General features: G+C 39.2%; 1 protein-coding gene across 2 annotated transcripts; it reads left to right on the forward strand.

Annotated features, from left to right (window-relative positions):
* Window positions 1-237: 237 nt before the first annotated feature.
* Window positions 238-21,697, forward strand: PCDHB15 (protocadherin beta 15). Of its 2 annotated transcripts, none has more exons than XM_023256044.2 (2): window positions 238-4,526; window positions 21,217-21,697. In XM_023256044.2, the coding sequence occupies exons 1-2, from the start codon at window positions 2,135-2,137 to the stop codon at window positions 21,456-21,458; spliced, it is 2,634 nt and encodes an 877-aa protein (XP_023111812.2). In that variant the 5' UTR covers window positions 238-2,134; the 3' UTR covers window positions 21,459-21,697. The 2 variants fall into 2 exon arrangements, with proteins under 2 accessions (XP_023111812.2, XP_044916215.1); XM_045060280.1 differs by having other exon boundaries at window positions 242-4,402; window positions 21,217-21,442.
* The last annotated feature ends 1,065 nt before the right edge of the window (window positions 21,698-22,762 follow it).

The raw sequence follows: 22,762 nt of genomic DNA on the forward strand, positions 1-22,762 counted from the left end.
TGTCTCCTCTCTCTGACCCTCCCCCACTCATGCTCTGTCTCTGTCTCTGTCTCTCTCTCTCAAGAATAAGTAAACACTAAAAAAAAGTTTTATTTATTTATTTTTGTTTATTTATTTTTGAGACAGAGAAAGAGCGTGAGCAGGGGAGGGGCAGAGAGAGAGGGAGGCACAGAAACTGAAGCAGGCTCCAGGCTCTGAGCTGTCAGCACAGAGCCCTATGCGGGGCTTCAACGCACAAGCTTTGAGATCAGGACCTGAGCTGAAGCCGGTCGCTTAACCGACTGAGCCACCCAGGCGCCCCTAAAAAAATGTTTTAAAATGGTTTTTCTGTTAAGAACTTAACAAGAATGTGATATCATGTTGGCTAAATAAATGGAAAGAAACACAAAGTCAATCCACTTAGGGAAAAGAAGAAAGGAGATGCCTAAAGAGCAACTTTACAGATTTTCCAATCTCTCTCCAGTCTGCTTTCTCCCTTGGGTTTTTGGAAACAAATATGTGCTCTTTTAATAAATCTCCTTTTAATTATGATAGCTAAGTGGATTTTTCCCTTGTGAAAAGCATGTTTAGATATTCTTTCATGGGTTGAACTTTACTATTAATTGGAAATTTTTAACTTAGGGTTTTTATATTAATGTAATATTTGGGATCAAAAGTTTGTGGAATATTAGTAAGGGATAAGCACAAGCTTTTGTTAAAATGTATGATTTTGAGAAGAATTGGTGGCTATTTTCAAATTTTAGTTTTTGGAATGTCTTATGAAAATTCTATGTAGGAGTTTTTGAATATAATTAGTGTCATAATAGCATTAGGGTGAAATAACATTGACAATGTGAAATGTGTTCTAAAAGAGATGTATACCTTTTTTGTAGAATCTTTATAACCTGGTTGTTATGTTCTGGTTTTTGTTTGTATTTTAGAATCTATTCCATTGCATAGTGGAAGCCAGAGTGTTTTGCCATTTGATGAAATACATTTAGATCACTCCGAACTATTGCAAATTACTATTCAAAAGAGCATAGAAAATGGCTACTTGGGAATATGGGGTCTTGTTTATCCAGCTCATATAATGAACTAGGGTCCCAGAAAAAAAGGGGGTCTTCTACATTAGGAGGAGAATCCATCTATGAGAATTTTAAAATTAATTGTGATTTATTGATTGATCTATTCAACAAATATTTGTTGAGTATCCACCATGTGTCAGGGACTCTTATAGATGTTGGGGGATGTGGAAGTCAACAAAACAAAGTTCTCAAGTACACAAATGACACAGAAAAGGAAAAACTAATTATGTATGTATATGCTATATCAGATGGTGGTCAATACTAAGGAGAAAAAGCAGGGTAAGAGTTATAGGACTTATATGCATTTTCCCATAGTTTGAAAGTTTCATAAAATCATAATTCTCTGGCCTTATGTTGAAATGGCATCATAAACTGGAACTAACTGGTAGTTTTTTCTTTGATATGATTCAACCAATGGGAACCACAATTCTGTCACATACACTGCCTAGAATTTGAAAGAAAATCCAGAAGAATTAACCCTTTCCTTTTTGCTGAGGGAATTTTAAGAAATCACGTAAGCATATGCTGTTATTTTTATAAGAATGACGTACCACTATTGTCTTCTTTCACTTCTCATCTTTCGGAGCACCTCACCCATACTACAGGTTTTAAAAAGTAAGGACCATGTTTAGGTTTTTTGCTGATCTGTTTCAGAACTTAGTACATAGATATCAATAACATTTTTTTTAAATGAAGGAATGAATAATTATAATTGCATGGTTTTCTGATTACATCATCTCCAAACCATTTCCAAACTCCTAATAGCTGGCTAGATATCATACAGAGGGAATAAATTGTAGCAATTCTTTTCGAAGACAACGCATGGTGGCGCTGCAGGCTAAGGCGTTAAAAAAAAAAAAAAAAAAAGAAAAAAGAAAAAAAGAAAAAAAAAAAAAGCCCAGGAACTGCTACGAACTCTACCTTAGATCTATAGCCGAAGACAAAAGCCTGTAAGCAGAGTTCCGGACTGTAAGTCTTACTACTCACCATCATTTCTGGACAAGGTTACCGACTAAGAGATCTATCACCGTCCCTAAGGTAGAGCTGAGCCCCGTTTCTGGAAAGCATTTATGGAATTAAAGATGGAGGTCGGAAAAGAGTGTTTTCCTAAACAAAGGCAAGTCCTGATTCTCTTTCTCATGTTGGGAGTGGCTCTGGCAGGCTGGAAATCCCGACGCTATTCCGTGATGGAGGAAACAGAGAGTGGTTCGTTTGTGGCCAATCTGGCCAAGGACCTGGGGCTGGGAGTTGGGGAGCTAGCCGCGCGGGGAGCCCGGGTGGTCTCTGAGGATAACGAACCCCGCTTGCAGCTTGATCTGCATACCGGGGAATTGATACTGCATGAGAAACTGGATCGGGAGGAGATGTGCGGCCCCACAGATCCATGTGTAATGCATTTCCAAGTGTTACTGAAAAAACCACTGGGAGTGTTTCGAGCTGAACTACTGGTGAGAGACATAAATGATCATTCTCCGGAGTTTCCTGAAAGAGAAATGACTCTGAAAATCTCAGAGACTAGCCCTCCTGGAACCGTGTTTCCACTGAAAAAAGCCCAGGACTTGGACGTGGGCAACAACAACATCCAAAATTACAGTATCAGTTCCAACCCTCATTTCCATATTTCTACCCGAACCCGGGGGGATGGCAGGAAATACCCAGAGCTGGTACTGGACAAAGAGCTGGATCGCGAAAAGCAGGCCGAACTCAGCTTAACCCTCACAGCGCTGGATGGCGGCTCTCCACCCCGGTCTGGCACCGCCCAGGTTCACATCTTGGTCTTAGACGTCAATGACAATGCCCCTGAGTTTGCACAGACACTCTACCAGGTGCAAGTTCCAGAGAACAGCCCTGTAGGCACGCTAGTAGTCAAGGTCTCTGCTAGAGATTTAGACACTGGGACAAATGGGGAAATATCATACTCCTATTTTTATAGTTCCCAAGAAATAAGCGCAACTTTTGAGCTAAACAACCTTTCAGGAGAAGTTCGCCTACTTAAAAAATTAGATTTTGAGACAATATCTTCATATGAGCTGGAAATAGATGCGACTGATGGTGGGGGACTTTCTGGAAGATGTTCTGTCTCCATTGAGGTGGTGGATGTTAACGATAACTTCCCAGAACTAACGATTTCATCACTCACCAGCCCCATTCCTGAAAATTCTCCAGAGACAGAAGTGGCCTTGTTTAGAATTCGAGACCGAGACTCGGGGGACAACGGAAGGATGACTTGTTCCATCCAGGATGATCTTCCCTTCGTCCTGAAGCCATCAGAAGAGAATTTCTACACCCTGGTAACAAATGGGGCGTTAGACAGAGAGACAAGACCCGAGTACAACATCACCATCACCGTCACCGACTTGGGGACCCCCAGGCTGAAAACGCAGCACAACATAACCGTGACGGTCTCCGACGTCAACGACAACGCCCCCGCCTTCAGCCAAACCACCTACACCCTGCGCGTCCGCGAGAACAACAGCCCCGCCCTGCACATCGGCAGCGTGAGCGCCACGGACAGGGACTCGGGCGCCAACGCGCAGGTCACCTACTCGCTGCTGCCGCCCGCGGACCCGCAGCTGCCCCTGGCCTCCCTGGTGTCCATCAACGCGGACAACGGGCAGCTGTTCGCGCTCAGGTCCCTGGATTACGAGGCGCTGCGGGCGTTCGAGTTCGGCGTGCGCGCGGCCGACCGCGGCTCGCCCGCGCTCAGCAGCCAGGCGCGGGTGCGCGTGCTGGTGCTGGACGACAACGACAACGCGCCCTTCGTGCTGTACCCGCCGCAGAACGGCTCTGCGCCCTGCACCGAGCTGGTGCCCAGGGCGGCCGAGGCGGGCTACCTGGTGACCAAGGTGGTGGCGGTGGACGGCGACTCGGGCCAGAACGCCTGGCTGTCGTACCAGCTGCTCAAGGCCACGGAGCCCGGGCTGTTCGGCGTGTGGGCGCACAACGGCGAGGTGCGCACGGCCCGGCTGCTGAGCGAGCGCGACGCCGTCAAGCACAGGCTGGTGGTGCTGGTCAGGGACAATGGCGAGCCGCCGCGCTCGGCCAGCGTCACGCTGCACGTGCTGCTGGTGGACGGCTTCTCGCAGCCCTACCTGCCGCTCCCGGAGGTGGCGGCGGCCGAGGCGCGGGCCGACCCGCTCACCGTCTACTTGGTCGTCGCCTTGGCGTCCGTGTCGTCGCTCTTCCTGTTCTCGGTGCTGGTGTTCGTGGCGGTGCGGCTGTGCAGGCGGAGCCGGGCGGCGTCTGCGGGTCGCTGCTCGGGGCCCGAGGGCCACTTTCCGGGCCACCTGGTGGACGTCAGCGGCGCGGGGACGCTGTCCCAGAGCTACCAGTACGAGGTGTGTCTGACGGGAGACTCGGGGACCAATGAGTTCAAGTTCTTGAAGCCCTTCTTCCCCAGTATTCTAAACCAGGACCTTGGGAGGAAGTCAGAGGGAAATCCAACGTTCCAGAATAGTTTAGGTATCTGAAAGTTTCCTGTTTGCTTTCACATTAGCTTTGTCTCCTTCACCTTTCTGTTTATTTTTTAATCCAGTAGTAATTTTAATTCTACTCCCCCCCCCTCCTTTTCCATAGTAAATTTACTTTGCTTTGTTGGCTTGGTTGTCTTATGATTATTTTTACAATTATTGTATAATCAGCAAAAATTTTTATCAGGAAATTCACATTTCTGATTAAAATTTTCATACTCATTCCTAAAGGATAATATGAAAGTTAACCTCTTAGAATAAACAATTCTCATTTTGAAAGTATTTTACTGACTATATGATATTACATAAGAATGTCTGATTCCTTTTAACATACTTCATTTTTAAATTACTGGAATCTTTTTAGTTTCTATTAGTAACACAGCTACAACTTTTGTATAACCCCTTGTGAGTTTTGGGTGAAATCAGTTTGTATATACTAATGTCTAGTTTCTTCTTCTGTTTGGATTTTTCTTTTACTAATAGGCATCAATGTATATATTTTCATGCTATTTATTTTTTAAAAAATCACACTTGCAATCATTAGATTTTCACTCTGAAATATATATGTCACCTCATGAAAGTATATCTTTATTATGATTTCTTTCTCATATTAATTAATGTTGAAAAGACTTATGGGTTGTCACTTACATGTAACTTAAATTACAATCCTGTTAAGAGTCCTGGGCAGATTTGCTGATACCCAGATTGACTGTGTTGAGGACGTTCCTAGATACTCTAAAGACTCTACTATCCAGTAATACATTGCGTACAGTTGTCCCCTGGGATTGCAGAGTAATTCTCAAATGAGTTCCAAATTCTAGGCCTAGTGGAGCTTTTGATGGCACAATATGCCAGTATCTACTTGCCTTTGGATGATGACATTGTGCTTATTGTTAAGGGATTTGAAAGAAAATACATTGTATATTACTATTAGTTAGCCAAAGAAAATTTATCTCAACCTCCAGGAGCCTCTTAATTTTGGAAATGCTGTAAAATGGTGTGCGTAGGAAGAATAATGGCCCCCTAAAGACATCTGCATCCTAATTCCCGGAACCTGTGAAGATGTTATGCTATACTGTGAAGAGGAATTAGGTTCAGATGGAATTAAGGTTGCTAATTAGCTAACTTTAAAATAGGGAGAATATCCCAGATGTTCTGTGTAGGAGTGATTTAATAAGTCAGAAGGCTTTAAGAACACATCTGAGTTTTCCCTCAGATGAGGAAGAAATTCTGTCTGTGGGCAGTGGCTTCAGCTTGTGCTCCAGAGTTTCAGCCAGCCTTGTAATTGCCTGCCCTACAGATAATGGACTTGCCTAGCCAGCTCTCACAATTGAGTAAGTCACTTCCTTGCAACAAATCTTTCATTTTGTATCTCCTAATGGTTCTGTTTCTGCAGTTGAACACTGAATGCCACAGGTTTTGTTACCTGGGAGTGGAATGCTGTTGTAACAACTAAAATCATGAAAGTTGTTTTCGAACTGGAAGGAAGGCAGAGGCTGGAAGGATTTTGAAAAGCGTGATGGAAAAAGTCTAGATTGTTTAGGACAGACTGTTAGTAGAAATATGGATGTTAACAATTCTGCTATCAAAGTCTCAGGAGGAAATGAGCATGGTGGAGAAAATATACGTTGCCTTACGGAATACCTAAATCCTTGTAAAGAGAATGCTGGTAGAAATATGGATGTTAAAGTCACTGATAATGAGGGCTAAGAAAGAAATGAGGTGAAGAAGGTGATATTGGAAAGTAAAGAGAATCCTTGTTATATAGTAGCAGAAAACTAGGCCGAGTTGTGTCCTGCAGTTTTACCGAAGGACTTGTAAATAATCAGCTTGGTTATTTAACTGAGGAGATTTCCAGGCAAGGAGTTGGAGGTGCAACCTGATTTCTTCTTGATGCTTATAATAAAATATGAGAGTAATGAGACAGATGGAGGGAAGAGCTGTTAAGCAAAAAGGGACTAGAACTTGGTCATGTGGGAAATTCTCAGCCTATTCAAACGGCAAAAGGGGCTCAAAAAGGAAAGTCACTATTAGGAAAGCATGCTTTAGAGAGAAAGCCAAGGGTGTCACAGGACAACCTTTTGATAGTGCTTTGGAAGAATTAATAGGTAAGAGTATTCAGTCATGCAGCAGGTTCTTGAAAGAGATTAGGCATGTGTTTCATGGAAATCCCAAACATCTCAGCCCAAGTCAGGAATAGCCAGGAAAGAACTCTGAAGCATCCCTTTGTATAGGAGAGAAAATCCCTGTGACACACACAAGGGACTCAAAAGGTTCTTGAGAATGTTATACCGGCAGAAATATTACCAGCATAAGTTGGAAGGCACAGAGAGAATTATAGAAAAGAAACCTGTTGTACTTCACAATTATATAAGCAAGAAACGACTGAAAAAACTACTTAGCTAAAACATGTACTACCCTCTCATGCAAAAGATGGCTCATAAGACAGAGCTGGAGCCTGGAGGGTGGAGCTCCAAACCCAGGCCTTGAAAGCAAATAGAGTTTTCCTGCATGGATTTCTACATTTCTTGGAACATATGACTGCTTTCATTTTCTTTTTTTTGAACTGGAATAACTATTGTTACCTATGCCCTCTTGTCATTATACAGTTTGAAGAACAGATAATTAGTTTTACTGGTCCACAGATGGAGAGGAATTATGGTCAGGATAGGTAATTAGAGTCTCAACCATACCTAATTTAGATGATGTCACTGGTGAAATTTGGAACTTTTGAGTTGATGAGATTTAGATGAAATTATGGACTGAGTTGATACTATAATGAGATGAAATCTTTGGGGACCTTGAATATATTTTTTTAATGTGGAATGAATGTGGATCTTTGGGGGGGCAGAGAATGGAGTGTGGTAAGAAGGATAATGGCCCCACAAAGTAATCTCTGGAACCGTGAATATCAAGTTTGTTAAGTGGCAAAAAGGAATTAAAGTTGCTGATAGAGTTAAAGTTGCTGATAGAATTAAAGTTGCTAATCAGCTGACCTTAAACTAGATTACCCTAGACAATCCAGGTGAATCCAATGCAATCACAAGAGCCCTTAATAAGAGTCATTATCAGAGAGATGTTTTAGGAAAGACTTGGCCAGCCTTTGGTGAGTTTGAAGATGGAAGGGACCCTCCAGTGAAGGAATTCAGGGAGGCACTAGAAGCTAGATAAGGCAAAAATATATTCTCCCTTAGAGCCTACAGAAAGGGATGCAACCCTACCTTAAATATAGCCGAGTGAGACCCATTTTAGACTTCTGACTTCTAGAACTGTAAAATATTAAACTTGAGTTTTTAAGTCACAATTTTTTTGTAATTTGTTACAGCAACAATAGGAAGCAGAGAGAAGTGACTACTAAAAAGCCATTTCTGAACCCATTTTTCTTTGCCTTCCCCTATTCTAGGCCAAAATATTTATGTTCCCATGATCCCTTGCAGGTAGGAATATAGTATTCAGCTGTTCTTAATAATTTGAAAGTGCATTTGGGGAATTTTGCTTAAGGGAAATTTTTCTTTTTTTAAAGCTTTTTTCTTTTCTTTTTTTAAATTGAAGTATAGTTGATACACAATGTTAAATTAGTTTCAGGTGTATAATTCAGTAATTTAACAACTCCATATATTATGCTTTACTCATCACAAGTGTAGGTACCATCTTACAACACTATTACAATGTCATTGACTGTATTCCATATGCCCTACCTTTCATCCCCATGAATTATACATTCCATAACTGGAAGCCTGTGTCTCCCACTCTTCTTCACCTTTTGTACACATCGCCACTTCCCTCCTCTCTGACAAACACAAGTTTGTTCTTTGTGTTTGTGGGTCTGTTTTTGTTTCTGTTTTGGGTTTGTTCAGGTTTTTTTTTTTTTTTAGATTCCACATTCTATTTTTGAATTAGTGTTTTTGTTTTCTTTGGTTAAATAACAAATGTGTGTTACTGCCTTGTATGGTATTTCTATTTTTAGTTTTTTGAGGAAACACCATACTGTTTTCCACAGTGATTGCACCAATTTATATTCCTACCATCAGTTCAGGGGAGTTCCTTTTTCTCCACATCCTTGCCAACACTTGCTATTTCTTGTCTTTTTGATACCAGCCATTCTGACAGGTGTAGGTTGATACCTTATTTTGTTTGATTTGCATTTCCTTCATTATTGGTGATGTCAAGCATCTTTTCATGTATGTATTGGATATCTGTATGTCTTTAAAAAAAATGTGAGGTCCTCTGCCCATTAAATTGGATTATTTGCTTTTTAGTGTTGAGTTGTAGAAGTTCTTTATATATTTTGATTATTGGATATGTCATTTGCAATTATCATCTCCCATTTAGTAGGTTGCCTTTTTATTTTGCTGATGCTTTTTTTACTGTGAAAAAGCTTTCAATTTTGGTATAATTAAGGCAAATATTTCTCAGAGGGTTAGTCTGAGGTGGCATATTCTTAGGTCTTTTGCCCATGTTCCTTTTTCATAACCAGTGTATGTACTGGTGAGTAAGCCTTGAGTTGAAGCAGCCAGTTTGCAGCCATGAGATGAATACTCAGAGATAATGTAGCTGACTTTATAGCTTCATTTAGTCATTTTCCAATTTGGCTAATACAGACATAGATAAAAACTGAACTTTCAAAGGAATATTTTTGGCTAGTAGCAATGCCAAGGTTAAGTTCTAAAGAAGAGAATAAGAAGGTGAGCTGATAAGCTATACTTTAAAACCTGTGGAAGTGGTGCCCTGACAAAATGGCTATGATATTTATGGAATAATCCAGAACTGGTTTCCTTCTCAGGCAGGGAAGCAGCAGGACCAAAAAGTTTACTTAGTAAAATAAATTACCGAGGTATGTGTCCTGAAAATCTTCATAAGCAGATCATCAATCTAAATATCTTGGTAAAATATGCTTGGTAGAAAGATCAGAAATTCCTAACAACCTTTTCAAAACACAGAAATGTGTGTTTTGTAACAGGCTCAGAGACCCCCATGTGCCAGTATTCACTACTCCTTTCTTAGGTTACTTCACAAATATTTGATTAGTATAGAATTTAAAGCCATCTCCCAAGGATAAATACTTAGGTCTTTCTTGGATTCATCTGGAATGCCTCAAAAAGAGCATTGCTTCCAATTTATCAGTGGAGTCATGAAAAAGCAATAAAAGTCTTTCATGATACATGACTTGTAATGCCTGGCCCAATTTTAGAACTCCAGGGCTGCACTAAGTGTTTGTGTGTCTATGTTTGTATATGTGCGTGTGGCGGGGGGCGGGGGGAAGTAGCTTTAGTAGATGGTAGAGATGCCCTGCATGCACATATAACTACTAGAGTAACATTGCTTTTCCATAGCTTTTCCACTTTTAAAGATATTTTTCCTTTAATGCATAAATGCATGTAATAAACTTGGCATTGATAACGTAGTCTAGAAGAGATCCTATTTGCAAACTAAAGGCGCTTTATTTTTGTAATTTTAACAGTGCCAGCATTATTATATCTAGATGTTTGATAGCCCTCTTGTCCTTGAAGGAACAGCCCAGGAGAGGGAACTGTACAGTAGGTATGGTAATTTTTTCCCCCACTGAGTTCAGGAAACAATAAAGTTGACATCAGAATGTGACAGGGATGGGATTAGGATGAGACCAAGTTTGTGCAAGTGTGTGGTTATATCCTTTCTTTGTTTAATATTCTGATATTTTGTCCATCATTGATTTTGTTCATTAAGTTTTTTATTTTTTTTTTTAGAATATTGCATTAAATAGTATCTGTCTTTAGTACTTCATTTTTGGGTGACATTAATTTTGTTTCTGAGACACTTGACTTAGCCTGGTCCAGGTCCTATTGGTTGTTTCCAACTTGCAAGTTCAAGTGGCCATTGCAGTACTTGTGTTATAGTCAGAGCTAGAATCTGAGCACTGAAATCTGAAGCAGTTGCCTCTCCATTCTGATTATGGGATAGTTGCAGCAAGGATAGAAGAATACAAATATACCCAAGGAGATCCAATGAACTGGAGTCCTACAGACTGAGAAGAGAAAAGCACACCTATGGCTGTGACTGGCCAGGCAAATTGTTTACAATTTTCTTCCAAGTGGCATGCAGCTGTGTGAAAAATATTCTATCTGTTAGGTAGATTCGATCTGCTACTATGTTGTTGAGAATTTTGCATTTATGTTCATGAGTAATATTGACCTATATATTCTTTTCATGTTATACTCTTACCAGGTTTAGTTTCAGGGTCATATTGGTCTCATAAAATGATTTGGCAATTGTTTCCTCCTCCTCTCTTTTATGAAAGAGTTTGTGTAAGATACTAGTTCTTCTTTATGTATCTGATAGAATTTACCACAAAAGACACATGTAGCTAACATTTTCTTCGTGGAAAGATTTTGAATTGTAAAATCAATTGCTTAAATAGATAGGCTGCAATTCTCCCTTTCTGTTTCCTCTTGTGTCAGTTGGTAACTTGTGTTTTTTAAAACAATTTATCTATTTTATCAGATGTTAAATTTATTGACATGAAGTTATTGCTAATACTCCTTTATCATCTGTTCAATATATTTAGAATCTGTAATGATGCGCCTTTTTCATTCTGGGTATTGGTAAAATACATTATCTCTCCTTTTGTCTTTATCAGTATTGGTTTATCAGTATCAATTTTATTAATCTTTTTTTTTTAATTTTTTTTCAACGTCTTTTATTTATTTTTGGGACAGAGAGAGACAGAGCATGAACGGGGGAGGGGCAGAGAGAGAGGAAGACACAGAATGGGAAACAGGCTCCAGGCTCCGAGCCATCAGCCCAGAGCCTGATGCGGGGCTCGAACTCACGGACCGCGAGATCGTGACCTGGCTGAAGTCGGACGCTTAACCGACTGCGCCGCCCAGGCGCCCCATTTTTATTAATCTTTTTAAAAAACCAATCTTATTCTTTGTTATTTTCCTATTTCTGTTTTTTATTTCATTGACTTCCACTCTTATATTTTTGTTTCTTTCTCTATACTTTGGGTTTAGTTTTATTCCCCTAGTTTCTCTGAAGATTTAGATAATTGATGCTAGACTTCTTTAATATATACATACATACATATATAGGGATTAAAATATATAAAGAAAACCTATACATTTCTTTCCATGCATTATTGAAGCTACATTTCATGAATTTTTTAAAGTTTATTTCTTTTGAGAGAGACAGAGACAGCACGAGCAGGGGAGGGACAGAGTGAGAAGGAAAGAGAACCCGCCAGTGCAGAGCCAGGCAGGGGGCTCGAACTTTTGAAAGTGTGAGATCATGACTGGAGCCAAAACCAAGAGTCAGATGCTCGACCAACTGAGCCACCCAGGCACCCCTACATCTCATGAATTTTGATACATTCAGTTTGAATTCGTCTGTAATTTCCCTGTTGATTTCTTATTTAAACTACTGGTTAACTGGAAGTATGTTGCTTCATGTCCAAATATCCAGAGATAACATTTTTCATAGTGAAAATAATTGTTTTGGTCTGGAAACATCCTCAGTATGATTTTGATCCTTTGAAATTTATTGGGTTTTGTTGTTATCCAATATATGGGTTATCTTGGTGAGTTTCCCATGTGTACTTAAATGTGTATTTAGTATGCTATATCAATTAAACCAAGTTGCTTGATAATGTTGCTTGATTTTTCTTTATTCTTACCATTTCTCCTACATGTTTTTCTGTCAGTTATTGAGATAAAATGTTAAATTCTTAGACAAATTCACAATCATAATTTATTTCTCCCTTCTGGTGTAGCATTTTGTAAAAATTCATACATTTTGAAGCTCTGTTGTTAGATATGCACAAGGATTATTTTATCTTTTTTTAAATTTGTTTTTAATTCAAAAAATGTTTTAATGTTTATTTTTGAGAGAGAGAGAGAGAGAGAGACAGAGACAGAGAGCGCACAATCAGAGGAGGGGCAAAGGGAGAAGGAAACAGACAAAATCCAAAGCAGGCTTCAGGCACTGAGCTGTCAGCACAGAGCCCAATACGGGGCTTGAACTCATGAACCAAAAGATCATGACCTGAGCCAAAGTCAGATGCTTAACCGACTAAGCCACCCAGGTGCCCTGGACTATTTTATCTTCTTGATGAACTGACACTAGTATGAAACATCCCGTTTAGTGTCTGGTAATACTGTTAATCTGATATTACTATAATCACCCTATATTTCTTATGCTTAGAGTTCATATGATATATCTTTTCCCTCCTTTTACTTTCTCATCCTTTTTATTTTCTTTTTTAATTTTATTTATTTATTTTTAAAATTTGGTTAAAATTTAGTTTAAAATTTCCAAATTGGTTACCATATAGTGCAACAATGATTTCAGGAGTAGATTTATCAGTGCCCCTTACCCATTTAGCCTATCCCCTCTCCCTCAACCCCTCCATAACCCTCTGTTTGTTTTCCATATTTAAGAGTCTCTTATGTTTTGTCCCCCTCCCTGTTTTTATATTATTTTGGGTTCCCTTCCCTTATGTTCATCTGTTTTGTCTCTTAAAGTCCTCATATGAGTGAAGCCATATGATACTTGTTTTTCTCTGACTGATGTAGTTGCAGATGGCAAGATTTTATTCTTTTTGATTGCCGGGTAATACTCCCATTGTGTGTGTGTGTGTGTGTGTGTGTGTGTGTGTGTGTGTACCACATCTTCTTTATCCATTCATTCATCGGTGGACATTTGGGCTCTTTCCATACTTTGGCTATTGTTGATAGTGCTGCTATAGACATTGGGGTGCATGTGTCCCTTCGAAACAGCACACCTGTATCCCTTGGATAAATACCTAGTAGTGCAATTGCTGGGCTGTAGAGTAGTTCTATTTTTAATTTTTTGAGGAACCTCCATACTGTTTTCCAGAGTGCCTGCACCAATTTCATTCCCACCAGCAGTGCAAAAAAGATCGTCTTTCTCTACATCCTCTCCAACATCTGTTGCCTGAGTTGTTAATTTCAGCCATTCTGACAGGTGTGAGGTGGTATTTCATTGTGGTTTTTATTTGTATTTCCCTTATGATGAGTGATGTTGAGCATTTTTTCATGTGTCAGTTGGCCATCTAGATGTCTTTTTTGGAAAAGTGTCTATTCATGTTTTTTGCCCATGTCTTCACTGGATAATTTTGTTTTGGGGGTGTTGAGTTTGATAAGTTCTTTATAGATTTTCAATACTAACCCTTGATCTGATAGGTCGTTTGCAAATATCTTCTCCCATTCTGTCCATTGCCTTTTAGTTTTGCTGATTGCCGTCTTAATATTTTAAATACATCATATGTAAACACAGAATTGGATCTTGCTTTTTTTAATCCAGTTTTATCATTTTTGTCTCTTAATTGTAGAGTTAGTTCCATTTATATTTAATGTAATTATTTATATTATTGTGTCTATTGCAATTTTTTAAATATTTTTTGTTTTTAATATAAGTTATTGCTAAGTTGGCTAACATACAGTGTATACTGTGTGCTCTTGGTTTTGGGGGTAGATTACCATGATTCATCGCTTACATACAAACACACAGTGCTCATCCCAACAAGGGCCCTCCTCAATGCTCATCACCCATTTTCACCTCTCCCCCAACACTGTTTGTTCTCTGTATTTAAGAGTCTCTTACAGTTTGCCTCCCTCCCTCTATGTTTGTAACTATGTCTCCCCTTCCCTACCCCCGTGGTCTTCTGTTACGTTTTTCAAGTTCACATATGAGTGAAAACATATGATACCTGTCCTTCTCTGACCGATTTATTTCGCTTAGCATAATACCCTCCAGTTCCATCCACGTTGCTGCAAGTGACAGGATTTCATTCCTTCTCTTTGCTAAGTAGTAGTCCATTCTATATGTAAACCATATCTTCTTTATTCATTCATTAGTTGATGGACATTGAGGCTTTTTCCATAATTTGGCTACTGTTGAAACCACTGCTATAAACATTGGGGTACATGTGCCCCTATGCATCAACACTCCTGTATCCTTAGGATAAATTCCTAGTGGTGCTATTGCTGAGTCGTAGGGTAGTTCTATTTTTAGTTTTTTGAGGAACCTCCACACCATTTTCCAGAGCAGCTGCACCAGTTTGCATTCCCACCAACAGTGCAAGAGGTTTCCCGTTTCTCCACATCCTCTCCAGCATCTGTTGTTTCCTGAGTTAATAATTTTAGCCACTCTGACCAGTGGGATGTAGTATCTCAGTGTGGTTTTGATTTGCATTTCCCTGATGATGAGTGAAATTGAGCATCTTTTCATGTGTCTGTTGGCCGTCTGGATGTCGTCTTCTTTGGAGAAGTGTCTATGTCTTTTGCCCATTTCTTCACTGGAATATTTGTTTTTCAGGTGTTGGCTTTGGTAAGTTCTTGATAGATTTTGGGTACTAACCCTTTATCTGATACGTCATTTGCAAATATCTTTTCCCATTCCGTTGATTGCCTTTTAGTTTTGTTGATTATTTCCTTCGCTGTGCAGAAGCTTTTTATCTTGATGAGGTCCCAATAGTTCACTTTTGCCTTTAATTCCCTTGCCTTTGGAGACATGTCAAGCAAGAAATTGCTGTGGCTGAGGTCAAAGAAGTTGTTGCTTGTTTTCTCTAGGGTTGTTGTGGTTTAAGATTTTATTTTTTAAGTAATCTCTACAACCAATGTTGGGCCCAAACCCACAACCCATAGATCAAGAGTTGCATGCTCTACCAACTGAGCCAAACAGGCACCCCTACTGCAGTTTTTTGTACCATCTATTTTCATTCCTTTGTTTCTTGTTTACTGGGTTTGGATTTTGTTGGTTTGTTTTGCTTAATTGTGTATTTTTTTGTATTCCATTTTATATCCTAAATTAACTTTTTACCTGTAACGTTTTTGGGGGTATCTCAGGATATGAATACACAGCCTTTCCTTAACACAATCGACCTTAAGTTTTTATTATTTCACTTCACCAATAATGTGAAAAACTTTCTATTAGGTGATCCTCATCTTTTTTTTGTCATGGCAGAAAAGATCAGTACAAGACATAGGAGAGATAATTAAGAATTCATATGGTAAACAAACTCTGAATATAATCAAATTGGGAAATATTTGAAAAAGATTTTAATATGCAATGTGTAGAAGATACTCCATACTAGAGAGAAATCTAATAAAAATAATCAGTGTGAGAAAGCCTTCAGCCAGATTCCAACTTTAAGTGTGCACAAAAAGAACTCATACTGAAGAGAAATGCTATGAATTCAGTGGATGTGAGAAAGCATTAACTAATCATTCATTGTTAAAACACACATGGGATCACACATTGGCACAAACTCTATCAGTTTAAGGAATATAGAGAGCCTGTCAGCTATTCTTTGTAGTGTAGGGCTCATGATATGAAAATTCTTGGAAAAGAATATACAAAATGTAGGAAAACCATTATTCATTCTTCATCCATTGTTGTACATGTAAAACTCATGGTGGAAATAAGCTTTATTTCACATAATGTGAAAAAGTCTTCCATTTTTTCATCTCTTAGAAGAATGCTTTCTCAATGAAGACAAATACCATGAATGTGAAAAATGTGGGAAAATACTCAGTTGTCCTTAAACCTTGAGGCACATGTGAGAACTCATATTGAAGATATGACTTTGACTATAGAAGATTATGAGTAAATCATTATTTCTTCCACATTCCTTACTGTACATGTAAGATTGACATTGAGGGGAATCCTTATGAATGTAAGGAATATAGGAAAACCTTCACTTACTCCTCAAAGCTTACTCAACAGGTGAGAAAACCAATCAAAAAGGAACTCTATACATGGAAGAAATGTGGGAAAGACTAGTTTTCCTTCTCCTTTTAATAACCACGAGCACTGGAGAGATGCCTTATAATTGTATATGATTTACTGTATATATGATATTACACATTGGAAGAGAAACACTGTGAATATATGAAATGTAGTATCTACTGCTTTCGCATCTGTTCGGTAGTGAGAACTCATACTAGAGAGAAACCATGTTAATGTTGGGAATGTGGGAAAGTCTTAGCTTGTATCCAATTCCTTCAAAGCCTTGTGAAAATTCACATTGGAGAGAGAGCATATAAGTGTAAGAAATATGGAAAAGTATATTTCCTAACACTTCAGTACATATTTGAGAACATATACACAGAAGAGAAACTATATAAATGTAAAGAATGTGGAAAAGCTTTGAAGTTTTTCTCATTGCTTAGTGAGCTAGTGAGAACTCATACTGTGATACAAGACTGTAAAAAATGTGGAAAATTCTTTAGTTTACCTTCATGTTTCAAAGGCATGTGAAAAGTCACATTGGAGAGAAATGCAATGAATGTCGTCAATTTTGGAAAACCTTCCAATGACCCTCATCTTTTATTATGTGTAAGGAAATTCATACTGGGGGAGAAATCTTTAAAATGTTGTAAGTATGGAATTACTTTAACAGTGTCTCATCTTTGAAGTGACTCATAAGCTCATAATTTCTCATATTTTTTAGCTCATAATTCCTACTTTTAATTTTCTAATATAAACCTTTATGGTATGAAAATTGTTCCCAATACCCTTGTAGCTATGTCATACAACTTCTGATGTTATTGGCATTATGATTCACTAAAATGTATTATATCATTTCTATTGTGAAGTCTCTTTGAACTTAAGTATTTTCAGTATGCAAGTATATTTGAAATTATTGTTGTTATTGTTTCTAATTAATTACCACTATATGCAATGCATGTGGTCATTGTGCTATTGACTTTGGTACTTGTTGGGACAAATAATTGATTCTTACTGTTGAGAGATCTACAGCATTTTTGTAGCTAATGTAGTACATAACTAATTGTTTTGGTCAATGGGTAGTTGATATAAGTAAAAACTGCCAAGTTATCAAAAATGATGGTTTCATTAGACTTGGTAATTTCATCTTCTGTGTTTTGCTCTTCCAAGTTGGACACAACACTACTAGTTGGAGAGCCATTTCAACCATGAGAATGAAAACTAAGGATAATGATTGTGCTGGATTGTGTTATATGAGGCTTAGAACCACATTTTCCAGAATCCTATATGGTTTTAGGTTAAAAGTGGACAAGAGGAACATGCATGAGATTTGGAATGCAAAATGAAGAAGCTATTAATCTCAAAAGGGTGTGGAAGTAGCAGATTGACAGATGCAGAACCATTCAGAAGTTTCAAACTTCAAGGTTGACTTCCTGACTATTGGCTTTGTTGAACATCAGCCCTGAGCCGATCATTAAGCACTTAACCTCAGTTCCTTCAGAGGTGGTAGATTCCACAAACATCTCCATGAGCTCATTCTTCATAGACCTACTTTGATGGATAGAAATGCACAGCTGTTTGAATTTCCATATGCACTCAAACCTGCTTACTCTTACTGCCCTTTCAGGATATCATGATTTGAAACTTTTCCAATATTCTGATTCCCTTTTCTCTACATTGTAAAAGGTGTATTTTCTGTAGTGAGCACATAGTTCAAAAATAAACATAAACAAATTAGTAACTTTGTTCCCCTTTTGTATTAAGTGGTTACACTATGCCTGTACTGACTATTTCTGGACTCTTCCAGGAGAGAAATAAGCACCTTGATGATTTGTGGGTCATGTTGAATTTTACATATTTACATGAGAATTTTACATTACTCAAAACTAATAAAATCCTAAATGATAAACATAGTATGTGTTAAATTAATTGAGTTACATTAATCATCATATTAGCAACATAAAGGAGAAAATTTATGTGATCACCTCAATAAATGCAAAGAAAGTCTTTGAAAAATTTAAAGTGCCCTTTGTGAAATTTTCAACACTCTAGAGGATGGGAACATCTTCACTGTGGTAAAGAATATCTACAACAATCCTACAACTAACATCATACTTAATGGTGAAATAATGAGTACTTCCCCATTATATTAGAGACAAGGCCAGTAAGTTCTCACTGCTTCTGTTCAACATTATAATGGAGGATCTAGTCAATTTAAAAATACAGGAAAAATAGGGGCGCCTGGGTGGCTTAGTCGGTTAAGCATCCGACTTCCGCTCAGGTCATGATCTCGCAGTCCGTGAGTTCAAGCCCCGCGTCGGGCTGTGGGCTGATGCCTCAGAGTCTGGAGCCTGCTTCCGATTCTGTGTCTCCCTCTCTCTCTGCCCCTCCCCTGTTCATGCTCTGCCTCTCTCGGTCTTAAAAATAAATAAACATTAAAAAAATTTAAAAAAAAATACAGGAAAAATAAATAAAAGACTGAAGTGCCTGGATGGTTCAGTCAGTTAAGCGTCTGACTCTTGATTTCAGCTCAGGTCATGATCTCCTGGTCGTGAGCTTAAGCCTGGAGCTTGCTCTGCGCTGACAGGATTCTCTTTCTCCCTTTCTCTATGCCCCCCCCCCATAAACATTTTTAAAAAATAAATAAAAGACACAGGTACTTAAAATATTAGTGTTTATTTACAGATGGCATAATTGTTAAACTACAGGGACTAATGAGTAGTAGGCTGAGCAAGGGTGAGGATATAAGGTTGATTTCTATACTATAGAAAATCAGTTATATTTCTTTTTAAAAAAATTTTTTTTAACGTTTATTTATTTTTGAGACAGAGACAGAGCATGAACGGGGGAGGGTCAGAGAGAGGGGGACACAGAATCTGAAACAGGCTCCAGGCTCTGAGCTGTCAGCACAGAGCCCGACGCGGGGCTCAAACTCACTGACCGCGAGATCATGACCTGAGCAGAAGCCGGACGCTTAACCGACTGAGCCACCCAGGCACCCCAGAAAATCGGTTACATTTCTATATAACTGCAACAAATGGAAAATAAAAGTTAAAAACTACCATTTGCTATAACATTAGAAAATAAATAGTAATAGATTTAACCAAAGATGTGCAAAGTTTCGACACTGAAAATTATAAAATGTTGCAAACAAGAGTTGAGAAGATTTAAATAAATGGAGAAATATGCCATGTTCACTGGTTGGAGGACTCAGAATTGTTAAGATGTCCTTTACTACAAAGTTGACCTCTATAGAGATGCAATCCCAGTCAAAATCGAACCAGACTGTTTGGTAGAAATTGGCAATTGGCAAGCAAACATACTATTTGTAAGACATTGTGTATAGACATATATATTGTAAGACATCTTGTATAGACATATATATTAGCAAAAGGATCAGTGAACAAACTAAAAATTGAACTTAATGTACTAGTAATTATTTGAAGAGAAAATGAACATTTTTTTTGGTATCCTTATATACTCATGGATTTATGGACTTAATTTGTTCTAATAAAGTATACATCATTGGTTCTTTTTTACTAATTAATCACAACTTGGCCAGCAGGAAACTCCTTAAACTGGCCTCTCTGGGTTTTGACCCAACCCATTATTTTGAAAGCATCCTTCTTGCTTTCTGGTAATAGCAAGAGGTCACAAAATTATTCTTTTTTTTATTGGTGATCCAGTATGTATTACACTATCCTTACAAAGAGCTCTGCTTCCTTTTCATTGAATAAAGGTGTTAGAGGACAAAATCTTGCAGGTCTGAAAAGTTGGAAGATTGAGTATAAGGATCTCTGGTTTAGAAGCATGTTGCTGGACATGTGAGAGTGAACATAAAGTGTGAAAACCTCTATGTGCTAAGTTAATGGCCACCAGAGGGCATCCCACCAAGAAGAGTCACTAAACATTGAAATAGACAAAATTATATATCAATTGAACTTTAAAAATTAAAAAAAAAATTGTAATGTTTATTTTTAGAGAGAGACAGAGCCTGAGTGGGGGAGGGGCAGAGACAGAGGGGGAGATAGAGAATCCAAAGCAGGCTCCAGGTTCTGAGCTGTCAGCACCGGGCCTGACGTGGCTCTTGAACCCACAAATCGGGAGATCATGACCTGAACCAAAATGAGACACTCAACTGACTGAGGCACCCAGGCACCCCATATACCCTCTGAACTTTAGAAAGCTTTTTTTCATCAGCCAGAATACCACCGGCACGATGAGCACATGAACAAAGAGGACACATTGGCAACGATGCAAGTGTCTGTGCCTCACTTACCAAGGCTGATCTAGCTGCTTCCATACACAGCCAAATGTCTAACCTTCCAGCAATTGAGACCAACACTAAACCCTTTATATGGCAGGAATGGCCTCAGTTACCATTGCTCCTAACGAACAATTTGGGGAATTTGTGCTTCCCATTTTTGAACTCTGAGCTCTGCATGGTTAGAAGCCCTTGTCCCTAAAGGGAAAATTTTCCACCAGGAAACAAAGCAAGATTCCCAATATAATGTAAGCTAAAGCAGTAGCCTCAATCTTTTGGATTCTATGTGACCAGGGTCCAGCAGACAAGAAGAGAAGTGACCAACTTGACTCTTATCAGGAAGAAATAGGACTGCTATTACACACTGGGGGGCAAGGAAAAATATGTTTGGCACCCCATGGACCCACTTAGATGCCTCCTGGTACACCTTTGGCCATTTACTTTGGTAATTGGACATATGCAACAATCCCAGATTGAGAAGGGTATGGTGACTATGGCTCAGATCTCTCAGGGATGAACGTCTGGATTACACCACCAGGTAAGCTGGCGAGATCAGCAGGGATGCTAGTGGAGGGTTGGAAGAAACCTAAAGTGGACAGTAGAGAAGTGAGGAAATGATTGTCAGTTTTAACCCTGAAACCAGGTTCAGTAGCAGGGGCTGTAGGTCATCCCATTAAACTTTCTCTTTAAGTTTCCCTCCAGGAAGAGGACCATCAGAACCATGAAAGAGCTGTCTTCCGAATATATGTACGAAGAGGATATGACTGGCACAGCAGGTGGACTGTAAATACATGGAGATGCACCACTAAGACTCCCCTTCAGAGAAGGACTTGTGTCTGGGAATGGCAGGAGCGCTATCAGTGGGCATCCTTCAGCTGTCACACCCATCCCAGGGTAAGCCACATCAAGCCACTGATCAAGGTGGAAATATGAAGACCTGGTTATTTCAGACTAACACAAAACAACTCTAATGGGCCATTTTAGCTCCAGAACTCCCTACTTCTCTGTCTGCTGAATCCTGCCTCCATCACCTCAATTCCACAGGTATAAATCCCAAAGAACTCTCAGCAGACACCTGGTAGATATTACCGGATTCATCAAACCATAAAATTGGTTTCCTGTGTATCAGCATTCCATCTTCAAGTGGAATAATACAAGATCATACATGACAAGTTCTAGAGAATGTAAATGTTTCGTATGTTTCATTAGTGGATAGTTCAGACTGGCAATGCACCTATTGCTCCTGCATTACCACCTCTCTTTCACCCTCCATCTATGGGCTCAGTGGGAGTGCCCTGTGATCAAATTACTGAAGATGGGAAATTTGAGCCTAACCTAGAAATATTTCCACACAGAAAACTGGCAGAAGCCAGAATAAGACCTCTAGAGAATTGCATCCTGTAGGACTGGCCCAGAAAGGGAGTGAACTCCCCCTTATGGGAGAGAACTTCAACTGGTACAACGGATTGTTCACTTTTCCTGGAAAGAAAGATGGCTAGAGTTATAGAATTTTTAATAGTTTATTTTTATTTATTTTGAGAGAGAGATAGCAAATGTGTGAGGGGCACAGAGAGAGGGAGACAGAATCACAAGCAGGCTTCACACACTCAGTGCAGAGCCTGATGTGGGGCTCAAACTCACAAACTGTGAGATCATGACCTGTGCCAAAGTTAAGAGTTGGATGCCTAATGGAATGAGCCACCCAGGTGCCCCTAGAGGTATAGATTTGCATTTGTATTAGTTTTCTAGGGCTGCCATACCAAAGTACTACAAACTGGATGGCTTAAATAATGGACATTTTATCATCTTGTGGTTTTGGAAGCTGGAGGTCTGAAATTAAAATGTTAGCAAGGTTGGTTCCTTGTGAAGCCTCAGGGGGAAGAATCTGTTTTGGGTCCCTTTCCTGGACTTGTAGGTAGAATTCTTCTCCCTTTGTATCTTTTTTTTTTTAATATGAAATTTATTGACAAATTGGTTTCCATACAACACCCAGTGCTCATCCCAAAAGGTGCCCTCCTCAATACCCATCACCCACCCTCCCCTCCCTCCCACCCCCCATCAACCCTCAGTTTGTTCTCAGTTTTTAAGAGTCTCTTATGCTTTGGCTCTCTCCCACTCTAACCTGTTTTTTTTTTTTTCCTTCCCCTCCCCCATGGGTTCCTGTTAAGTTTCTCAGGGTCTACATAAGAGTGAAACCATATGGTATCTGTCTTTCTCTGTATGACTTATTTCACTTA

This window comes from Felis catus, chromosome A1, assembly GCF_018350175.1.
Source record: "Felis catus isolate Fca126 chromosome A1, F.catus_Fca126_mat1.0, whole genome shotgun sequence".
NCBI lineage: Eukaryota > Metazoa > Chordata > Mammalia > Carnivora > Felidae > Felis > Felis catus.